This window comes from Miniopterus schreibersii (assembly GCF_964146895.1).
Source record: "Miniopterus schreibersii genome assembly, chromosome: 5".
Lineage (NCBI taxonomy): Eukaryota > Metazoa > Chordata > Mammalia > Chiroptera > Miniopteridae > Miniopterus > Miniopterus schreibersii.
The window spans coordinates 18,157,944-18,175,299 of NC_138106.1; the positions used below are offsets into that span (position 1 = coordinate 18,157,944).

The following is a 17,356-nucleotide window of genomic DNA, read 5'->3' on the forward strand; positions in this document are numbered from 1 at the left end:
CCCAACCTGGGGAAAGTGGAGGGAAGAGGATTCATTCTGATATTTATGGTTCCAAAAAAGTTGTAATATTGTGCTTGGAACACACAGAACCAGCTATTAACTTCTTGCTACTATAACAAATACTAACAGTTCAGTCCAGGTTACTGTGACCTCTGACAGATCAAGGAAACAAGTTATTTTCTTCTCTTGTGATTATAGCACATTACAAGACACATATTGCCTTTAATAAATGTCCTGGTACTCCGAATTTCCCTTCCAATTCATGTAATTTCAACAGTCTGTCAAAAAAGAGCCAATAAACAAATATTGAATTACATTTTGTTAGGTCTTTCAAACCCTCAAGCTTCAGACTATAAAAACATCTTCTGTGTCTCCCACCCCGGCCACCCAGCTACTTTTCCATGTACCACAGGCCACCCGTAGATACAAAGCCAGGGGTGAAGCTGACATGGTCTACTTGGAGCCAGTAGACAGAAGGGCGATGAGACCTGATGAAGCACTTATGGAGAGAATATAGTTTCTGTAAGAATTGAACGTTAAGGAAAAATTAAGAACCCCAAATTAGTTTTTCAGCAAAACAAAACAAGCCCATCTCTGTGGAATACACTGCTTCCCTCCTGACACTCTGACAATGACATATAGTACTATTGTCTGCAAACACAATTTACAAGACAGAAGACTATAAAGAATATCCACAGGAAGCGTGTGCAATTTTAAAAAGAAAATACAAGACAGAGACGTAGAGCACATGATCACAAAGAAAACACCTGAATTCCGCCTAACCTTCAGAAGAGACCAAAGACTTCTTTTTCCCTCTCCCCTCTCTGTGTATTGGCTACAATGGGCCTGTAAAAGGAAGGAGGTTCTGAAAGTTCGAAGCTACTCTTGGCTTCAGGGCTGGACCGCTTGGGACAGACCACTCCAGTACTCCCAGAAGATACAAGTTGAAGGGTGTCATATTTTATTACATAAAAATCTCTCAACTATTAAAAATATGGCTGCACACTCCGGGATAAGACCTTTAATAAGTTACCTTAAAAGAAGGTTGATTCTTGCCTGAAAGCTCAATTTAAGAGCAGCTTGAAACACTGCTGATATTATGAAATGTGCCTATTTAAATTGGCTATCCCCCAACCCCAAAATATCAGTAAACACATGGCTTACACCAGGAGCTGTTAAAGAAAGCAAGTTTGCTTTTGCTCCTTGGAACTCTTTTTTTTTAATAGGCAGGTAACATAATCACATATGTGAGATTGCTGTTATTTATCATGAAGTCACAATTTATAGATGTGAAAGAATTTTACATCAAACCAAAAGCCCCTATTTTAAATGTTCAGAAACTTGCCTAAGGTCACAGTGCTATTTAATAGACCGACTTCCTGTACAAAACCAAAACAAACTACCATTTCTAGACTTCTGAAAAACATAATCAACCTTTTAAAGGATACACTGTGGGGTTGAAGTTCTTCAATATAAAGAAAGATGCAACAATGACCAAGACCAGGAACAGGGTGTTGTTATAGAAGATGGAAAATGTTGTGGCTTCGTAATCAGCAACTTCATTCTTCTTCCACAAGATTCTATAGACACAGAAATAAGTCAATTAAGTTTCTAAATATGTTTAAAAAATTTTTAATACCACATGGTTCTAGTTCATTGTAAAGTAAGTTTTCCTTCAGTGTTCTGGGCAGAATGTGTTTTTAATATTAAATTTAGTCAACATTATCTTTTTCTGCTGAAGAAGGTATTTCACTCTATTGATGATAAAGTTACCTTTTTATCCAGGCAGTCAGGGCTTTGGAGAAAGGGAGTGAGTAATTGCAATTGGCTTGAATTCATCAGCTAAAACAGGCATGTTTCTTTAGGTCCTCACCTAAAACAAGCTTGATCAGCAGCAGCAGCCTGACGGAGCTTCTTCGGCGGCTGGCTAGCTTGAGACTCTCCAGCCAACAGATTTCAGCCTTCAATATTATACCTTAATACAATCCCAAGGCCAAAAACTAGCTGTGGTCTCACAAAAGCAGACTTGTGACTATCTTTAGCCATCTCTAAATTCACACAAAGACTCTGCTTTATCATTAAGAGGATTTTTTAACTTTGTAAAACCACTTACCCTTTACTTAATCCTCTTTACCCATTGTATTTTATTAACTTATTAGTACTTTATCAGCCTTTGCTTTTATCTCTTCACCTGGGTAACAGGAAGTTCCAAGGTGCCCGTGAATAAAGGAGCCTTTATTCCTCTTGGTTAATGAACTTTCTAAAGCAGTTTTTAAAAAGGTAGATTGTGACCCATTAGTGGGACTTGAAATCAACTGAGTGGATTCAATGCTCAGGGAAAATAACAGTGGGTTGAGACCAGTAGTTTACTGTTTTTTATTTTTCAATGACAGTTGACATTCAATATTATATTAGTTTTCAGAAGTACAGCATAGTGGTTAGACAGTTATATAACTTACAAAGTGATCCCCCTGATAAGTCTGGCACCCATACATAGTTATTACAATATTTTTCACTATATTCACTAAGCTGTACTTTACATCCCCAAGACTATTCTGTAACTACCTATTTATACTTCTTAATCCCTTCACCTTTTTCACCCAGCCCCCCTACCCCTCTCCTTTCCGGCATCCATCAGTCTGTTCTCCCTATCTGTAAGTCTGTTCCTGTTTGTTTCTTTATTTCGTTTAGACTCCACATATAAGTAAAATCATACGGTATTTGCCTTTCTGACTTATTTCACTTAATGTAATACCTTCCAGGTTTGTCCACATCCTTGCAAATGGTATGAGTTCATTCTCTTTTATAACCAATACACTTCATTGTATACATTCAAAGCATTGTCTTTATCCATTTGTCCATTGATTGGATCACTTAATCCATTTACATTTAAAGTAATTATTGCCATTTTACTGTTTTGTTTTTATATTGTTTTTGCAGTTCTTCTATGTTTCTTTACTCCCCTCCACACGTTTATGTTGTCGTCATTTTTTACTTCTTTTGTGGGTGTCCCTTAATTTATTATTATAACTACACACGCAGTGGACAAATGAGACTCACTATCTGATATAATCAATCATCTGAAACCTACAAGAGCTATAACAAGCATTCTGAAACAAGCAGTTTAAGAACTTTTATTCTAATAATTCAATAAAAAGGGTTTTTAAAAATGTAGATTCTCTAACCTCCATCCCTATGCAAAAATTTACAATCAGAAAGCTATGCAGCCAACCTCATTAGAGCTGCTCTCTGAAAAAAGGCCTTCATTGTCATCATTTGAGTACTGTGCCTTTAGTTTTATAAAGGATCCATAGGAGACAACCACCTCAATAATGTTTTGGTGCCTTTCCAAAACCACTGTAGAAGACAGTGTTCATTAAGTTACTCAGTGTCTCTTAAATAAGGATACGCTTGATAAAGTCCTTCCAGATTCAGTGCCAGGAAAGCTTCTTTTCAGGACTTGCACACTGCTTCTCATGGGACAATGAAAGCAGTATGACCTCAGATGCTTCCCCTGACACTTGGCAGCTCAGAGCTAAGTTTAGTGCTCAACTGCTGTAACTACCTCTGAGGTCCTTGTTCATCCACTTTTCCTTACTTTTAAATGGTTTCTGATCTTTTAAAATTGTACTGCTTTTGTTTTATATGCACTTTAATATTGCAAGTCCCCACAAAGTCTTTCTGGAGCAAAGTGGGGTAAAAATTCCATTTCACAAACCACTTTGTAGATACTAAAACTTAAGATCCATGAAAACAAGCTCAATTCATGACTATTCAACCATCTGGTGACTCTGAAGCACACGTCTACTCAATCCTTCAGAGACTTCTGCTACTCAGATGTGACTATTAACCCTTCTAAGAGCAGGAGATAGGAAAAATTGGGGGTGGGAGCTAGGGATAACAAAATGGCACAGGATTGAACAGGGGACAAACTGAGTTATTTAATTTACAGCCTTGGGCAAGTTACTCAAGCCTTCTATACCTCAGTTTCCTGAGGTGTAAGATAGAGATAACAATAGCGCCTACCTTTTAGGGCCCTTCAGAGAAATAAATGAACTGTGTACAGCTCAGGAAAGTATCTGGTAGTAATAAAAACTCAAAAAGTCAGTATTCCCACTACTACGTCTTCTACAATACCAATGTTTGCCTCAGACAATTCCAATACCCACATTCTCTAAGCAGAAATTAAAACCTTATTTTCTACAAAGTATCCCCTTTTTTTGATTACCACAAACACTTTAAATAAGAATCAAACCTTTCATCTTTCTCCTTCCGAGACATCTTTCTATTATCAGCTTCAGAAAGTTTCCGTGTCACTTCTTTGGAAACAGCATCTTCCCTCTTCTGTGCTACTCTGGAAGGAAAAGAAAAAAGTTTCCACACGTTCCAAGAGGGAAAATCACTCTCTCAGAAACACTCTGTACTCAGGTTTTGTATTGGCAACTGTATAATACTTTACATTTCAAGAAAATAAACTGTACAGAGAGTTCCAAGTTTATTATACTATAGTACTAGCCAAAAGAGAGGGAGGAGTTCAAGGAACTTCCAAGATGTGGTTTTATGTGTTTTCATTTCTACTTAAAAGGGAGAATTTTCCAAACTTTATGTATTTAATACGGAAATAGAAATCAAATGCTATTAGCATAACTTAGTTATTAATCACTATAAGTCCATTTTGTTTTAGACTATAATTTAACTGTTTAAGAAATAAATTTGACAAGGCATTAGCAAATGATATATGACTTTAATTCCAGTAAATAACAAGAGAGAAAACCAGGCTTAAAAAACAAAAAGGAATTAATAGTTATAATATTTTAAAGTATTGCTTTTAACTCCACTCCAAAGGACAATTTCACTAAAAAGAAATAATACCACATGGTCAGGGACTGACCACACCACTTTTAGTTAAATGAACCACTGGTATGAGGGCTGCACAAAAAAATAAGGAATCGGCCGGAAAAGGCTGCAAGTGATACGCTATCAGATCAGAATCTTCAGTGACAAGTCAAACAAAGAAAAAAATTAAATGTATCAGTAAAAAAAAAAAACCGATACGGTGAAAGAGAGAATGAACTATGATGAAATACAAAGTCTCCCAAAGATTATGACATTTCAATTCAACATGATATTTTTTCACAATATACGAGAAACTTATTAGCCATAAATATGGAAGAAAAAGTAAGAACTGATCAAAAGAACCGAACAATGACCTACACAGTCCCACTATGAAAACATCTGACATGACACTGAGATGCATTAAAAGCAACAGGATGTGGAACACAGAGATAGAAATCTGTTCACTGTATGTTCAATTCATCAATCCCTGGTGACTATGCTATGGTATTTAGTTCTGGTGAGTGTACCAAGGAAAACCATGGAGAAATCAGTAAGTCTTCCTGAAAAAAGTCAAAGAATATTAAAAGCAATAGTTTTCAACCTTAACCACAAGAGCTTCTGGGATATAAATTAAGCATGAATTCTGTCCGGTTTTACCTGTTTCTATCCCTATATCTCACCCCAAAAACAAGTTAGAATCATCTGTTAAAAAAGAAAACCTTTGGTCAGTTTCAACTAGTATGTTTTTCCACAAGTTGATAACCGGAAGGAGGAAAATCAATTTGTCTAAGAAAAACAGATAAAAGGAAATTAAGTTCTGAAACCTAAAGAAAAAGGCAGCTCAGGGGGCAGACACTGTCTTTTTTTAAAAGATACTTTAGGACACTATAAATATACTCTTTCCTCCAAAAATCCAACCTCACCTGACTCCTTATATAAAAGTTCTGCTCTGAAGGGCAGAGACTCTTATCTCTGAACCTCTGTAGCAGACCAGGCACTCAGTGTTTTTGAACTTCACACCCGACCACTCTTTTCTAAGAAAGACCAATTGGGAAAAATGGCACATCATTTACAGCAGAAACCTGTGTCTTGAAATAACAGGCATGTAAGAATGGAAAGGAAGACAATCCTAAATGAGGGAGGGCACGACACACTTTCAAAGGATGACATAAAGGTCGGGTAAGAAGAGCTAAGGTCCTGTGCTGAAAGATGAGGCCACACTGCTTAGGAGGCAGACGAGTTGCATTTGGCTTCGATACACATGGAAAAGAGAAAGCCATGGTGAATTTTAAGTAAGAGAGTGACAGGATAAAAATGATAGCCAATAAGGATAAATACATGTTTCCCCTCCCCCCCCATCAAGCAAAATAACACCTGCAGTTCACATGAATAAGGATTATGTAGGGTAATGTGCTTTATACCATACATGGCAGGGACTCCAAACTTTTGTTAAAAGACTGGACGGAGACTGCTACAGCAATCCAAGCAAAAACAGTATCCAAACTAGAGTGGGAACTACAGAAATGAAAAGACAAAGGGCATATAAAGCACACTGGTACTTTAAGTCTCAAAATTCCAACTGCCTTTGAGAAAGTACTTCCAAAGAAATACAGCACCAAGAAGTCTCCATTAAGTAAGCAAAGAAATATCCTGCTATCCTGACTCGAGTATTAAAGTGTGCATGAAAGCAACTGTAAAGGGCATCTTTTCCAATTAAACATTAATTTATACCTGCTCCCATGAGGACCATCTGAAAAAACAAACGTCACCATCTTTCCTTAAGTTTTGACTGTTCCCCTCCAACATTTTAACCTTTATAAAACCAGAGTAATATAACTGCTTATAATTAATGTATAAATGTATAGTTGTGTGGTCTGGGTTTTCTTCTCCAAAAGCTGTCACTAAAATAATGATATATTTTATAATATTTCCTCTAAAAATAGAGGAAATACGATCATCTTTTACATTTTTCATACACTCATAAGAAAACATGTCATTAGATTAAAAATGTTAGTTTAATAACAAGAAGACCACTTTTTTCACATCCAAAAATAGAAACAGAGAGCCCAGAACAATTATTTCCAGAAGGAATTCCCTCTGCTTCTGAAATGTTAATTTACTTGGTTTTGTTTTTCTGATTAAACCCCATGATTAAGGATAGTGCTTAAGTGTTCTAATTCCACCCTCAAAACCTACTTATAGCTGTGTCAGCACTGTCTCTGCTTTAAATAATTCTTCATAGCATTAAGATGCCTTTCCCCAATACAGATACATGTATATCTCAAATTAGTGCTTACTGAAACACAAATGGTCTTTCAGAAGACACCCTGCTATATAAAAATGCATCATACTTTCACTTGAAAATAATACTTACTTGTGCTTGAGAACAAATTTCACATTTTTGTAAGCAAAGGCTACCAAGTAAGTGCTTACTAGGGTCATCACGCTGTACAGAACAGCAGACTGAATAAGATCCATGTGCCATATTCGCCAGTATAACCCTGAAGATTTAAAAGGGGGGTACAGAAAGAAACAAACCATTACCACCCAGTTATAAAGGCCTGCTGAATTAGTTATAGGGAAGCCTGGTAAAATACAGTCTAGGTTAGGGAATCCAATACAGTAGATGTGGAACTTCAGAGTGGGATATCCAGTAAAATGTCTCAAGCTTACCCAATTCAGAACACTTGAAAAACATAACGTTCCTGATGAAATTTTCGCTGCTTCTAAAATGAGAACTCTAGCTCAACAAAATCACAATTCTGACTTCAAATTTCCCTCAAATTGCCACGTGCAGTCTCAGGCCACAGTTTATGCGCTGACGTGGCTGTTTTCCGACAAGGCGCGCTCAGCGCGGCCAGGGCGCCGCCAGGGCCCCGCGCCACGGTAGCTGTACGCTGGGTCTTACAAGGCAGAAAGAACCAACCTGGACCGGACCACCCAGCAACCGGGCGGTGGTGTGGGAGACAGGGAACTTCAAATTCGGGAACCTGAACCCTAAAAACAACTTTGGCCAAGTCTGCAAAGTTTTTCCATTCAAGTGACAATTGCCCTAATAGGATGGTTAAAAAATTTAAACAAGGTAAAATCACTGGCCCTTGGCACTGGACCAACCTCGCCCACCAAATTAGGAATATGATGCTCAGCAGTGTGAAGCGAATCACCGAAAGCTACACTTTCCCTTCAGTGCACGAGTTCATAGGAACCTCTCTCCCCTCCTGATTCATTCGTTTCTCCAAAGCAATGATGTGAGTTTAAGATCTAACACCGGGAAACGAGGACGGGGGAGAGAGCAGGCTGTCCGCAGGAAAGCCAGCAGCAGATCTTAAGGCGTCCGTGTAAATACAGACTCGGCGCTGCCACCCAGTACTGGAACTGGAGAACCACGATTTCTGCGACCGGGCCCGGGAACCAGCGTACTCACAAAGCGCCACAAGCGACTTTCCTAGGGTGCCGCCCACGACTTTCCCGGCGAGAACACTGAGGCCCGCGGGGGTACGTGCTTCCCGTGCCCAGGGCGAGCTGGGGAGAGCGCGAGCCGAGGGTCCCGGCTCTCCCGACGTCCGCCAGGCCCTGCCACGTCCCCGCCCAGCCCGCCCAGCGGCGGCCCCCCCAGCCCGCCTGCTCCCGGCGCTCACAGATGGGGATGGCGGACACGATGAAGGCGTTCCCAAAGAAGAGCGCGGAGGACTTGGCCGAGAGGTTGCGACTGAAGTCCTGCAGGAGCAGGTCCTCTTCGGACTGCTGCTTGGAGCCGCCTTTGGGAGCCATGGTGGAGCAGCAGCCACGACCGAGGAGGGCCCAGCCGGGCGGGAGGCTGGGCAGAGGCCTCTGGCTCCGCCCCGGCGGCCGCCTAATCCGCGAACGACTCGTCAGCCCTGGGCGCGGAGGCGGGACCCGCGCTGCGCGGAGCAAGCTTCGCCGGGATTGGCCAGCCTGGCGCGGCTCCCAGGCTTCCCGGCGTGATTGGGCGAGCGGCTGGACTTCCGCCTTCCTGGCAAGCCTTTTGATTCGTAGGCTTCCAGAAGCAGCCTGGGATTTGTAGTTTAGTGAGTGCTTTTCAAAAAAAAATTTAACAAAACTTTATTGGCTCTCCACGCCTGGAATTCCGAAGTAAGAACTTCTGGCTTCTTTTCACCATAATAAAGGGCTGCCTTTGTAGGAAAAAGAAGGTACTTTTGGTTTTAAGAAACTCATGGTCTCATTAATATTTAATATGTGTCTAATACATTTACAAATTACTACTATTTTGTTATTTTTATTTCAACTAAATCGTTAAATTAAGCATAATACTAAGTAAAGGCAACATGTTGGCTGTACAGGCCTTCTCTGAAGCTCAGAAAATTAAATATGCCTACTAAAACAACTAGATACCATTTTTTAACCCATCAAATTACCACTTTTTCTTCAAAAAATAATGCTCAACTACTTCACTCTCAGCAAAAGCTTCTTTCACCTGCATTACTGACATCAGATAAAACTCCCTCAGCCTCCGGCTTCCCTATCTGACTTGTAAATCTTTCTCCCTCACCCTATCCAAATTGTAATCTACCTCTACAGCATTCGTTCTCGTGGCATCGTCTTCAGCCTTTCCCAATCTATCCTCTACACAGGTGCCACAGTGAGTTTTCCTGGGCTACGAATCCTCCCATTATCTATCTACAGCAAGTATTCCCAAATGCCAAAAGTTTTCACCAATTCACTGCAAAATGAGAAAGGAAAATTACAGTAGTGAATTTTTCAGAAAACTAAATGTGTTCATTTTTAAATATCTGCACTTGTGTCCCTTTCTCATAGTAAAAGTCTTTTTCTTTTATTATGTTATGATGGTGATAGTAGAAGAAACTCTTCTCTCCCAATATACTCCTCTCTCAGTTGTTCCTGTCTTAATAAATCACTCCCCTTTTCACCCATTTTCTCTGGCTTAATACTAGGTTTCAGCACTAATTCTGTTCTTTCCCTCTCCAACTATGACCAATGCATCAGTAAAAAATTCTTGGCCCTGTCTCTATAACCAGATTTCCTGCTTGCTATTTGTAAAATAAGTATATAAAAAGAAGATGAGAGATAAATCAGAAAACTATAAGATCAAAAGGGACAAAAATCATCAGGATATTTAAAAGAAAATAGTAAGAAAATAAGAAACAATAATGGTTAAAAAGAATTATACCTAAGAAAAATATTTAAACAGTTAAATGGAAAAGAAAAGGTGTGAACTGTTACATAAATAAAAATGTTAAAATTGAAGTGACCAAAAGGAGCTAGGTGAGAAAAATTAATATACTTTGTAAACCAAGAATGAAAACCTAAGATAATAAATATAAACAGAGGAGAATCTAAAATAGTAGAAACAGAATTTTTATAGGGTTAAGTTAAAGAAATAGGATAAGCAATGGTGCTCATGACAGAAGGTATTATGGTGATGAGAGTGAAGATTATGAAGGTAGCACACTTGAAGTACTGGAGCGGTGTTTTCTTATACCAAATGTTATCTAGTTCCTTTTGAAGAACAGCAAGATCTAAGGGTGATTTATATATGGTATATATGGCCATGGCACATGGAACAAGCAAAGTAAACGACGTGCTAAAAAGCAAAAGGAAGGATAGGAACTAGATTCTATCCAAACAATGATCTGCAGTGTATTTTGGCTATTTCAAGGTAGGTCAACTTTATGAAGGTACCAGATGGACTTAATTCCATATCAGCCTGTTTCTAATCTGAATTTCAGGCTTAACATTTCCATTATATCACTTTACACTTATCAGATTGTTGAGGGAGGTGAAGAGAGAGAGAGAGAAAGGAGAGAGAGAGAATTTAAAGCAATATTTGTTGCTGACAGGGTTATAGATAACAAATTTCTCTCCACTGCTGATGGCTTTGCGGAAGAAAACCTGGCAAGTTAAAAATTAATATATCTTTCTGTAGCAGGCACTGCAAGTTGCCTAGACAATAAAGAAAAAAAACACTGCTAGCTCTTCACTGAGACCTTATGGAGAGTACCAAATAAATCATCCAGGGCTACAGAGATAGAGGAGGAGCTTCTGTTATAAATCCCATTTGAACTGCAAATCTCATTATGGAAATAAATTTTGTAAGAAAAGATAAAACACTTATATTAGCCTCTAGGTGTAATATTTTAAAGTCCTACCTGAAAGACAATTTACTCTGTCAAACTACATATTTCAGGCACAGGTGTATCATTAATTCATTGGTTCACACTTTATACAAATATTTATTGAAACTTTACTACCTGAAAGGTACTATGCTAGACCCTTGGAAGTATCCAAATAACAATCATGATAATTGTGATTATAATAACCAACGTTTATTGAGTCTTTGTTATATGTCTAGCTCTATGCTTGCCCCTTCGCATACATCATCTAATTATTCCTTACAGCAACACTTAGTGTTATTATTATCTCCATTTGTTCAGTGAAGAAACTGAGGAACAGATTAGTAAAGTGTTGATGATAGAAGTCCAAACTTATAGAAAAACTTTACAAGAGTTAATTTGAACCAAACTGAGAAAAAGCCCAGAAGCAAGATCTCAAAGTATTGAGAAAATGCTCCAGAGAATGGCAGTTTTGCAGTTCTCTTTATACATTTAGAGTCAAAGGATAAAAATGTAAGGAAGGCCACATGAAATCCATTGGTGGCAGATTAAGGAGGCAAGAGAAAGCAAGGCAGGGGAAATTTGTGGGAATGGATTAAAAGTAAAATGGAGAGATACATATTTCTTTTATATGTGGGTACAGGATAGTTAACATTTAACATTTATAGTAAATCAAGTTGGTATTCTGGCAACAGGACAACAATAAGGAATTTCAGGATCCTGGTGCTCTGATTATGCCTACAAGGGATTTGGAAAAGAAGGATGACTCCAGCATTTGAAAGGGGTGTCATCCTGGATGCATAAGAACAATGGACAGAGCTGGCTTAAGGTAAGGATTAACTTTTTACTAAGGAAGCTGTAGGCCTGGGGACCTGACTACCCACCAGGACTTGCCTAGTTAGGAATTTATGATCAAATCACCCTGAGTGGTTACTTTTGGTAGCTGCGCTTGTCAGGCCTGCCATGTAGCCGGCCCCTTTTTCATTCACAATAATAACTCATCTAAGATCCCACAGCCAGTAAGAAGTAGAGTCAAATTTGAACCAGAGGCACTATGACTGGGACATATACTCTTAACTTCTGTCCCCAAGGACTTTGGGGGCCCAGTTTGTGGCTGTGTTCTGATTCACCAACCTGGAAGCTCTCTGAACCCCCTCCTTTTGGTTTTTATAGAGGCTCAATTACATAGACACAACTGATTAAATCACTGGCCATTGGAGATTCATTCAACCTCCAGCCCCTCTCCTCCTCTGGGATGTCAGGGGGTGGGACTGAAAGTTTCAACCCTCTAATCCTGATTGGTTCCCCTGACAAAGAGGCCCCATCCTTAAATTACCTAGCTGCTTTCCAAAAGTCACCTCATTAACATAACAAAAGACATCTTTATGTTCTTAACACTTAGGAAATCCCAAGAGTTTTAGGTGCTCTGCAGAAAAAAGCAGACCAAGACCAAATCTCTATTTCTTTTTATAAATCGCAATACCACAGGTGTAATGAAAAAATTCCTTACCATTTCAGGAAGAAATGTGCCCTTTTGCAGAGAATGCTGCAGCATGCTGGCCTTAGACTTGGCCAGGCCCTCTCTCTCACCAAACACATGCCCCACCATTTGTAGGAGATGTTTGTTAGCTTGGTTATTTTTTTATAAAGATATAAGGTCTTGAGAATTCTACATGCCAACTTTATTGTGGAATTGAATTTTAAACCAAATGAGGCATTAAAACCAAATGAGGGACAAGCATTTGTCTTTGATCTTGAAGTTTATGTGTTCCAAGATAAATATTGTTTTCCTTTTTAGGAAAGGATGATTTGATCCACGTTAACTGGTTACTGCTTCTGAAATAGTCAGAAAAGCTGCTTCTGTTGTGCCTAAGGATATTCATAAAGTCACTTACTTTTTTAAGGAAATGATACACATCTACAGAAAATATATTATCTTAATAACCACTGATAGAGGCAATAATACTTTAATTCTCAAAACTCCCCGTGGTATCATCTAAATATGAGACTTATCACACATGCATCATCCATGCAGCACTGCAGGGCACAATAAAAATTAAGATTTGAACTGGAAATCAATCTTCTTTAGTTTCACGGTTAACCTAAGCACTATGGCAACAGACTATAAGATAAAGTAGGTCATGGATTTCAGCTGGAATGGCTTAGATGACACAAAAGCTCAATTGTAATTTGTCACCCATCTTTTAGAAGTCTTTATTTAAAATTTTTTTCACTTAAAAATTCTTCTACTTCACATGCCCCAACAATAACTAAGTAGATAAAAATCATAAGAACAAATTATTAAATGAGATTTATTCAATCTCAGTCTTTATTTCATTTGGCTTACCAATTAACTAGCAGTGTCCATCACCATACATCTTACATATGGACAAGGAAGGAAGTTCTAGGTAAAAGGAATAGCTATATGGGTGCAGTCATACAAAGGTACAGTATATAATTTGAGATCATTTAGGGGACCATCAAAACCAGACACAATAAAAGGATAAAGAATAGAAAGGTATGCTTCTGTCACTAAGGTCAATGAAATCATCAGTGGTTTCCTAGGAACCCAGTTGGACACCTACCCCCACTACCTAGGCTATTTTTTATCCAGAAAATAAAGTGAAATTAAGTTGTAATCCCCTCTACAGTATTTTCTGATTCCATCTTCCTTTGCCTTTGGGGTAGATATGTCCCTCTGTAAGTTGAGCTTTTTCGATAATTATTTTAAAAATCCTTGATCCCAACAATGAACATCAAGAAATAGTGCAGACTCAGATCATGATCAAAGAAAACGTTTCTGAAACTTTTCCTTTACTACCCTTTGCAAGGGTTTCACCGATTCTCAACTAAGAAGGCGTTAAAATTAATACAAAAATCATTGTGTATATTACCACGGTTTGTCACATACATACTGGTTAACAGCATATGCCCCACAGGAAAATTGCCTTGGTTCAAATTCCACTTCTACCACTTATTGGTTGTGTGAAACTGGGAAAGGTATTTTATCTCTAAGATTCTGTTTTGCTAATTTTTTTTTAATTGAATCATTTTTATTTTTTTGTATCTTTATTGATTTCAGAGAGAGGAAGAGAGGAGAGAGAGATAGAAACATCAATGATAAAGAGAGTCACTGATCGGCTGCCTCCTGCACAACCCCCCAGAAGGGACTGAGCTGGCAGCCGGGCGCGTGCCCCGACCCCAAACGGAACCTCCATCTCCTGGGTCACAGGTCGATGCTCAACCGCTGAGCCACGCATGCCAGCCGGGCTGTTTTGCTAATCTTTTAATCAGGGGACATGATGATACTTTTTTCATAGGGATTTTGAAAAGATTAAATGAGAAAATATACATAAAGTATTTAGCACAGTGCAGGACAGGTGGTTTGCATTCAAAATATGTTATGTAAATATTTTTCTTTTGCTATATTTCCAGATTTACCTCCTCCATTTCTGAGAAATTCTGCTTTAATTATTTGTAAATAAACAGACTGTGTGTGTGTGTATATATGTGTGTGTGTGTGTGTGTGTGTGTGTGTGTATGTAAAGCTAAATTGGGAAATAAAGCAGGGGAATTTGTCTATAAGAGGACAGATTTACCTTTGTTGAAGGTTTTTACAAGGCTTTAGTCCCTGCCCAGAATAGAAATGGACCCCCATCTACTGCCTCCTCCAGAAAAGACAGAGGGGACTTCAGCCCCTAACCTGATGAAGGAGGAAAGGTGTCAAGTAGCCTCAACCAAAGGGGTGGGAGTGAGGCAGAGTTGCTATTTCAAACCTCTTCTCTACCACAATAACATTTGACTGTTGTATAATGACTATGAAAGAATAATTCCGATCCTTAAAGTTGGAAAACACAAACACATATAAAAAAGAGAGAAAAATTAACTGTGATCTCACAACTCAGAGGTAACTTTAATTAATATTTTGAAGCAATTTCTTTAGTCATTTCTTATGCATCTATTTGCACATCTGTAATTAACATAATATATATAGTTTTGTCTACCTTCCCAATTGTTCTATTATGAGCATTTTTCAACGTCACTGAAATGTCTTCAAAACATTCTTTCTAATGACTACAAAATTGTCCTTTGGATGAATGTACTACAATTTATATATTATGTTAATAACTCATATTATTTTCTAATCAGAAAATAATTGAATGTCCATTTATAAAATTAGAAAATGTAATATATAAATCACTCATAATCTTATCCTCAGATTATTACCACTGTTTGTATTTTGATATATTTCCTTCCATGACTAGCTATTCCGTACTTAAAATAATTAAGATCATATATTACAAGTATTTTGCCATGTCATTAAAAAATGCTTTCAAAACAATTTTTGGTGCCTGTAAAATGTTTCATAATATATGTGTGATCTCACTCTTTTACTGGAGAGAGGAAAGAAATTTCTAGCCAATAAGAACAGAAAACATCCAGAAAGAGAGGAAAGGTTTGTATCAAGCCATGCCCCCTAAGTCAAGAGGTTCTTTAGAAACAGAGTCCAGACTTGCTTGGCATGCAAAACCAAGTGGTTCTTTACAAAAGCCAGATCACCAAACTCAGGAAGGGGAACTGTTTGAGTTAGAACTCCTTCAGTTACAAGTGACAGAGCCCTTTCTCAAACAAGCTTAAGAAAAACTCAACCACAGGAAAAAAAATTTTAAATAGAGATAAGAAGGAAAGAAGGGAAAGAGGAGGGGAGAGAAGAAGAAAGGGAGACATTTATTAACTAAGGTAAAAAAAGTTTCATCATTACAGAATCGGAGGCTCAGACAATGTCTTTAGGGCTTTCTTACTTGTCATCTTTCATTCCTGTTCTCTGTGTTGGCATCATTGTTTCCAATGTGGATAATATGGATATTTTCTTGGAAGAAAGGTGACTCTCTGGCTTACAGTTTGTTTGTAAATTAACAAGTGTGTGTGTGTGTGTGTGTGTGTGTGTGTGTGTAGCTAAACTAGGATATAAAGCAGGGGAACTTGGCTATAAGAAGGCCGAGTCACCCCTGGGGTAGGTTTTGACAAGGCCTCAGTGTCTGCCCAGAATAGAAATGGACCCCCATTCACTCCCTCCTCCAGAAAAGACAGAGGGGGCCTTAGCCCCTGACCTGAGGAGGGAGGAAGGTGTCAAGTAGCCTCTATCAAAGGGGTGGGAGTGAGATAGAGTAGTCTTTTTTCACACACAAGTCAGAGGGAAGGAACAACACATCCCAGAGGACCCTACAGGCTCTGCTCCGTGGGAAGGAGGAGGGCTGGGGTGGGGAACGGGCAGAGTGTTCTCCAGAATCCTAGAGCAGCCCGGCAGAGCTGGCAGTTAGGGCCAGGCGTCCTGACAGTCACTCACCTACAGCTGGGAGAAGAGCATGGAGGAGAGGAGGAGGTGGAGAGCATGGACCAGAGTGAGTAGGAGGGATTCTTAGCCCCCTCCCCCCCTTGAACACAGAGCTTTGGAGAAAAGAACTCTGGCCAAGGAGGATTTCTGGGGTGCTTTCTGTAAGGTGCCACGAGTCTAGTCTGGCTCTTTAAAAACACCGAGAACAAAGACATGCATTAACCTTCAAGGCTTCCAAAGACAGACTCATGTTTCTTTTCAATGTGACTCTGTACAGAGACTGGGCCACATGAAACCTGCAAATAACTTCTAAAGTAAGCCCAATGTGAATCACCATAGTCTCCTTAGAAAGAGGCACTCCCTGTCTTGCACAGGGTCTGCAGAATGTGCCCCCTCCGCTTCTCCTCTGCTCCTCCACCCAAATGTCTAATGTCTATTTTATGACAGGATTGTCTTACCACGTAGTTGTGGGAAAGGTACTCCAAAGTCCTTGTGGTTTGCCTCTGCTCTGTAATTTTCTTTCCCCCTCTCACCACGGTCTCCCAGCTGATTAGTTATCGCTGTGGCGAGGCCTTGCGTTACTTGTACAGCCGGGGTTAAGAAACACCGATGTGGCCGCCCATCCCTCCGGCTGCCCGCACTTGTCCTCATTCCCCGTCCAACTTGCCTTGCCTTTCTCTGCCCCCCATTCCTGCCTCTACCAGTGTAACCTGCTTCCCCACCCTTCACTCCCCGCTGCCCTCCGCCGCGTCAAGGTCACTGAAGAGCTCATTGCTAAATCCGCTTTCTGATCGGGTGGTGTTGACCCTGTTTACCATCGCTTCCTTCCCCTCCTCCTTCTTCTTTAATACGTTTTGATTGACTTCAGAGAGAGGGAGAGGGAGAGAGAGATAGAAGCATCAATGATGAGAGAGAGTCATAGATCCTCCGCCTCCTGCACGCCCCCACTGGGATGGAGCCCACAAGCCAGGCAGGTGCCCTGACCAGGAATCAAACTGTGACCTCCTGGTTCATGGTTCGATGCTCAACCGCTGAGCCATGCCAGCCGGGCCATCGGTTCCTTCTTGAAGCC

General features: G+C 39.5%; 1 protein-coding gene across 1 annotated transcript; it reads right to left on the minus strand.

The window, feature by feature from the left end:
• Positions 1–306: 306 nt before the first annotated feature.
• Positions 307–16,989, minus strand: SSR3 (signal sequence receptor subunit 3). The gene is made up of 6 exons (XM_081139384.1): positions 16,743–16,989; positions 8,475–8,990; positions 7,211–7,337; positions 4,256–4,354; positions 1,449–1,580; positions 307–520 (listed from the first exon to the last, which is right to left on the minus strand). The coding sequence occupies exons 2-6, from the start codon at positions 8,605–8,607 to the stop codon at positions 454–456; spliced, it is 558 nt and encodes a 185-aa protein (XP_080995510.1). The 5' UTR covers positions 8,608–8,990; positions 16,743–16,989; the 3' UTR covers positions 307–453.
• Between the last annotated feature and the right edge of the window lie 367 nt (positions 16,990–17,356).